This window comes from Canis lupus, chromosome 32 (assembly GCF_003254725.2).
Source record: "Canis lupus dingo isolate Sandy chromosome 32, ASM325472v2, whole genome shotgun sequence".
Taxonomy (NCBI): domain Eukaryota; kingdom Metazoa; phylum Chordata; class Mammalia; order Carnivora; family Canidae; genus Canis; species Canis lupus.
In genome coordinates this window covers 3,140,469-3,147,346 of record NC_064274.1, presented here as the reverse complement: position 1 = coordinate 3,147,346, position 6,878 = coordinate 3,140,469, and the positions used below count along the sequence as shown (strand labels likewise).

The 6,878-nt window shown below is 40.4% G+C and overlaps 1 protein-coding gene across 1 annotated transcript; it reads left to right on the top strand.

Moving 5' to 3' along the window:
- Nucleotides 1-481: 481 nt before the first annotated feature.
- Nucleotides 482-1,017, top strand: LOC112647361 (PAT complex subunit Asterix-like). Its single transcript, XM_035709785.2, has one exon. It carries the CDS (start codon nt 518-520, stop codon nt 788-790), a length of 273 nt encoding a protein of 90 aa, XP_035565678.1. The 5' UTR covers nt 482-517; the 3' UTR covers nt 791-1,017.
- Nucleotides 1,018-6,878: the final 5,861 nt, after the last annotated feature.

Sequence of the window (6,878 nt, the reverse complement as noted above, 5' to 3'; positions counted from 1 at the left end):
CTAAAACTAAGATAACATTGTATGTCAACTATACTTCAATTAAAAAAAAAAGAAAGAAGAAAGAAAGAAAGAGAAAAACAGGTGGCAGGATTTGCTCCCTACCCCTTCCCTGGCCCATCAAGGTTATACTAATTTTGGAAGAAAATAATAGATACTGGAAAAACAGTTTTGCCGCAGGTACTTTGAATAGCGCCTGGCATTTAAGTTCTAAGAAGTAGATGCTTTTTTTTTTCAGTTATAAATAAACTTTTGAAACATTTTTACTTTAGGGACGCCTGGGTGGCTCAGCAGTTGAGCATCTGCCTTCTGCTCAGGGTGTGATCCTGGGGATCGGGATGGAGTCCCACATCGGGCTCCCTGCATGGAGCCTGCTTCTCCCTCTGCCTGTGTCTCTGCCTCTCTCTCTCTCTGTGTCTCTCATGAATAAATAAATAACATCTTTAAATTTTTTTTTTTTACTTTAAAACTACTTACAGAAGGAAGAGTGATACCCTGTGATCCACCATGTCCACTTAATATGTCAGATGCATGGAAGGCAAACAAAGTGTTGAAGTACAAGCCCCTGCCAGTGTCATTCAGCCTGGATGACCCGACGCTGGACTACATGAACCTGCTCGGCATAATATTCAGGATGTACAGCCTCCTGCTCAAGCTGAAGTGGTGTGCCTGGAGGGCTGTCTACTGCTCCTTCATCAGCTTGGCCAAGCACATGAGTAGCTTCATGCCATCCATCTCCGCTGTGGTGACGTCATATCTGCAACACCCCCAGCTCATGACGCCTTTCTGGTGATGTCATCCTAGGACCACTCTGTCCACCTTCCCTGGTGGCTCAGCCTTCTGCCCCCAGCTGCTGTCCTGGGCTTCCCTGGGTGACATCATCTCAGCACCCGCAGTGAGATGAAGGGAAGCTGACGCTTTTTCTGGGATTCCATTTCTGCTGGGCAGCGGGCGATACCCCAGGCCTTTCCCTCCCACCTGTCTTCCCTACCCTGCCTGCTGCTGGGGGAGATGCTATGTTTCTAGGTGTATCCACTTGTTTTTTGTTATTGTTGTTCAAAACAGTTAATAATAAAGCTTTGCATTCTGGCAACAAGAGAGAACAAACCTAAACTTACAAAAAACTTTCAAGAATAGTATAGATAATACTCATATACACTCATATACACTTATACACACACACACACACACACATATATACTCTCTATGTTTTAAATATTTTGCCTCATTTGCTTTATTATCCATTCTCCTTCACTCTCTGTCTCTCAGAATAAAAAGTACATTTGTAGTCTCTAAAGAGGCAGTTGGATGTGTGCATATGACCACACACTAGTCAGTGGGAAGTGAACTAACATGATTTGTGCAACTTCAGAGATGCTGTTGAAGAGTGAACACATGGCTGTCTGTCCCCCTCCTGCAGCCTGGAATGTGTATATAAAGATGTGTCTATAATGATGAGCCACCCTGGGGGATCCCTGGATGGCTCAGCGGTTTAGTGCCTGTCGTTGGCCCAGGGCATGGTCCTAGAGTCCCGGGATGGAGTCCCACATCAGGCTCCCTGCATGGAGCCTACTTCTTCCTCTGCCTCTCTCTCTCTCTCTCTCTCTCTCTCTCTCTCTCTCTATATATATATATATATATATATATAATGAATAAATAAATAAAATCTTTTTTTTAATAAATAAAATCTTTAAAAAAAATGATGAGCCACCCTGGACCAGGTGGATGGAGACAATTCTGGCCGATTAGAAGAACAAAAATATAGAAGGACTTTGGGTCCTTGACTGAAATACTCGAGCACAGATTGTTAGCTGAGAAAAAAAGAATTCTATGCAATCCCCTATGCAATATTCAGTTTTTATTAGAACATTAAAGCTCTACAACAAGTGCTTTTTAACATCTGAAGCATTATCAGTATTCTGTGGTGGAAAAAGAGCATGCATTGTGGACCTATACCGCTAAGCTATACATCTGGCTGTGTGACCTTGGGGAAGTTATTCAATGTCCCTCAGCCCTCTTGGATTTGACTTGAGTACCTAACTCATAAAGTCATTTTGATGATTAACAGACTTATATAGAAAGTGCTGAGAGCAGGGTTGGTGTATAGAAGCATAAGTGTTAACTATTTTTACTCCTCAAAGATACTTGAAAGGTGGGTATTATTTTGAACGTTTTATAAACAAAGAACTTGAGACTCAGAAAGGCCAGCAAATTTGCCCAAGGTTATGTAATTAGTAAACAACGGAACTAGGATGTAGTCTCATCTAATTCCCAAGTCTGTGCTTTCCACTTCTATACATTATCATTCTATAATTTTAATACTTGAACACGGTAGAGTTGTCATCTTAAGGAAAATCATACTTTCCCCAGCCTTTCTGGTATCTATTTTTTGTTTTAGTGTTGCTTTTACTTGGATTAATATGAGGGTGAGGATGAGTCCTAAAGTTAGTAGAAGTTCCATGTCCCAGGGCTTCCTTGAAAGATGTTCACCCAGCCCTGTGTGAGTTAAAGATTTCAATAATACCACAAAGTGGTAGGTATCTCTTTTTTTTGTAAGACTTTTAATATGACCTTACATAACAATATTTTGACCTAAGCACCATACAGTTCCAATACAGACGAAAACTTAATGATCTTCCAAATGTCTTAAAACATAATTAATTGTAGCTCCAATTGTAACTGAAGTGCTTAAGGATTAAGTATTATCAGAGGTCCCCTGGAAACTGAAATCCTTCTTTTGGAGCTTTAGCATGGGATAGAATCAGGTGTTAGTGTTATGTTTGCAATTTTTCTTTTCTTTTTTCTCAATCACAAATTCCCTAGTTCTGTAAACCTGTTTGATCACACACTAAAGGCTGTACATAATATTATTATTGTCCAATAGTGACTTGCCCTCAGTGTGCTAGGGGGCAATTGTTTGGAGCATACAGCCTCCTCCGGCTTTTGTCCTGGTGCACCATTCTGGTGCATATAGCACACACAAATATAGACACACTTAAATAATTTTATAGTTCACATTTTATTTTGGTGTTTATTTTATTTCTGTGACATGTTGTTAATGTTGGAACTTAAGAAAAGCCTAGTGGGCTGTAGCGTACTTTATAAACATTTTTTAAATTTTTTGAAAACTTTATTTTTTTAAATAAATAATAAGTCATGAGATTCAAAAAACAGAAAGCATAAAATCATATATAAATTAAAAATCTCCCTTCCATCTTGTCTTCCAAATGTCCAATTTTGTTCCCATCTCTTATTGGGTTAAAATATTTCCTTTCAGGGGCACCTGAGTGGCTCCGTGGTTGAGCGTCTGCCTTCAGCTCAGGTGGTGATCCCGGGGTCTTGGGATCCAGTCCCACATTGGGCTCCCTGCGGGGAGCCTGCTTCCCCCTCTGCCTCTGTCTCTGCCTCTCTCTGTGTGTCTCTCATGAATAAATAAATAAAATCTTTTAAAAATACATATCCTTTCAAATTCATTCCTATGGTATGCAAGCAAATTCTAATACAGACTCTGATCTCCCTTCCTTTTTTATACATAAAAAATGTATATTTAGCATATTGTAGACCTTGTTCTTCACCTTGCTTTTTTTTTTCAGTTAATGCATAATTCCAGATTAGTATGTGGAGTTTCAGTATAGAATAGTGGTTAAGCACATACATGTTAGAAATGCTATATAAATGTCAGAAATAAAACAAGGTTGCTCTTACATCATCCTCCAAGCCCTCCAGAGTGAACTAGTTATGACTTTAATTATTTTGGCTAAAGCAACAGTTCTGATCCAATCTAGGTTCTCTTTTGTGGATTCCTCATGGTAAGAAGTTGTGAGCCAGATGTGATGAGAAAATAAAGGAAGGCAGCTCAGCTGTGCAGAAACCCAGACCTGCCTCCGAAAGCTTTATAGGGCATCTTCAGTGCTTGTATCACAAGAAGTAATTTAATTATTGTACAGGTTTCAGGGAGCAGGCATACATAAAGCAGCCTAAGTGATGTCAATAAAGTGGACCAGAGTTTGCCACCTCAAAATATGCCCCTTTGGCATAAGGATTACTTTGAGCTGAAGGCAGTTAATACATAGCAGACACAGGAGAGTCTCTACCCTCCTTTCTCACTGAGGCATACATTTCCCTTTGTAAAGGGAATATAAAATTCCCTTTATGAAGCTGTGCCCCCTCCTCTCTCCAGCACCTGGAGAAGACAACCCTTATCCCAGGAGATAAAAAGGCAGCACTGTAATGAATCTGCATAAACAGATCTTACTAAAATCATCCTTTCGGTCTCTTCGTTTCCTCCATATATTTACCTTCCCACAATTTACCACCCCTAGAAACTCCAACTCATTTTTTTATGTAGATACTTCTCCATAATTTGTCATCCTGTGTTAAAATGGTATATAAGCTTGTAGGCCTAAACACCTCTTTGGGTGTGTGTGTGTGTGTGTGTGTGTGTGTGCGTGTGTGTGTGTGTGAGAGAGAGAGAGAGAAACTCATGACTGCATACAAAATAAATCCTTCTCCTGTTCATCTATCTCTTGTCAGTTTTATTTGCAGGCCTCACTCACTTACCAGAAGAGGTTAGAGGAAAAGTTTTTCCTCCTCTACAACAGGAAAATCACAAAGAGTTCCCACTGAAGAAAAAAAAGATCTAAATATGCCACAGCATTCTCTAAGAACTCCCATGCTTGAAGAACACGGATGGTGACATGCTGTATTTAAACTTACTAGCTCCAGTGGGTAAAGTTTTAACATTCATTTTGTACACAAAACACCCTGTTTTGAAATTACAAACTTATAATTTGCTCTATTTTCTTCATTGCCAGGAAGGTATGAATATCTGATATCTTATTTAGTTTGTTTTCACTGTGGCAAAGGATAATTTTTAAGAGAAATAAAATCATGGCCTTCATACACATATAAAATGGATGTGTGTCAAATGTGTTTTCTTTAACTCATTAATTAATGAAGAAACCAGTAAGATGTGAAAAACAATTCAAAGAACAGATATGAAGATAGGCAATCAGGAGTACTGAAGTGAATTTGCTAAAAGGAGCAAAACTGGCCTCTTCCCTATGGTGGAACCAATTGTACAATCACCTTGGCAAAGGTCATTTGCACCTCTATGAACAAGAATTTTGACACCACCATCAATTGTCTACAATTTACAGAGTTGTAAAGTCCCTCAGACATAATGAACACACAGACCCTATAAAATGAGATTAAAAGGTGTTGTAGACAGCACTTCGTATTCCATTAAGAAGACACCTGGAAATCTAATTTTTAAAAATTTGCCCATTTCAAGTCTTTCACAAATCTTCCTTAAACAACGTTATTGATCACACACACACACACACACACACACACACACAGGGTCACAATAAGAGAAGCAGCAGGTTTTCTGAATGGGCACTTAATAGGTAATGTGTAAGTAGGAAAGGAACAGAGCAAGGCTTACTCTCTGGAACAGAGTTACATATATTCCAATAGCTTTTATTTCCCAGTTCCTAATACTCAGAATATTACTCTGTTCAGTTGGGCAGCCCATGTAGCTCAGCAGTTTATCGCTGCCTTCAGCCCAGGGTGTGATCCTGGAGGCCTGGGATCGAGTCCCACGTCGGGCTCCCGGTGCATGGAGCCTGCTTCTCCCTCTGCCTGTGTCTCTGCCTCTTTCTCTCTGTGTCTCTCATGAATAAATAAATAATTTTTTTTTTTAAAAAGAACATATCACTAAAGTGAGGTACAATTGCGTATGACCAGCAGTAAAGCACCTCTGCCTTTGAGCAGGGCCCAGGCTCTGATCCTCATTCTGTTCCACGCTGCTCTGGCACCCCAGCACCCAACCACAGCTCGCTGGGTGACTGCATTGTTCCAGAAAGGCTCAGTCCTTTGCTGTCACTGTACCTTCTCTACACCATCTGCTTTGTAACTCTTTTCCCCACTTCCCCACCTTATTTTCTTCAATGCAAAAATTGCTGACAGTTCTTTCTAAGGCTGGAGGCCTCCTTTCAGGATAGCTGCAAAGAGTGGAGGGAAGTTCTCAGCAGATAGAGCTACCAGTATACAAGCAGTATGCTTTAAAAAAAAAAAAAAGCAGAGGAAGGGGTGATTTGCACTCTAAGGGCTTAGCTGCCATCAGTTAAAAGGGTGCAAAGTAATGGGCTGGCTATGTCAGATGTGAGCCTACCAGCTGATATGATAACCAGTTCAGAAAGAGAAAAAATAAAATAAAACAGGGAACAATGGCTTTAATTTTTCATGAAATTACAGTCTTGTTCTGCATTACTTACTTGTTCATCAGCTCATTTATTCACAGTCCATATGAGTGTGTATTCACAGGCTCCATGGTGCTCACTAGGCACAAACAGACTATCCCTTAATGGACTCCATCATTCCAGTTTCTGTGGGTTGCAGCTTGTTGCTTGTTTCACAGTTACATTTATTCATGTCTTGTAGCTTTTAGCATTTGTTTTGCCTATTTCCTTTAATAATATTTAAACTGCTTGAAAGCAGGGGAGTTTCTCATTCAACTTAATTTTCCCCAGTCCTTAACCTAATTCTTGGCTTTTAACGGACTCTCCATAAGTGCTTGTTGCTTTGGTCGATTTTCATTTTAATCTTGAAACTATTTTTAGAGATCAGAAATGAGAAACCTAGCCAGCTCTTTCACATTAACACCTGACATTAAGCATATGCTGAATCAAACCTTGAGAATCTCTGGGCCTGCTCTCCCCAGAGGCTCTCAAAGGGACAGGGCCTCAGGTGGGTGAGAACGTGCTGGTTGAGCATTTATACTCCCCGAGGGAGGTGGGTCCTGTGCTGCCCGGCAGGCCTGAGAGGGGTGGAGAGAAAGGCCACGTTCACAGCTTACCTCTCAGAAGTTTGCTTTCCCC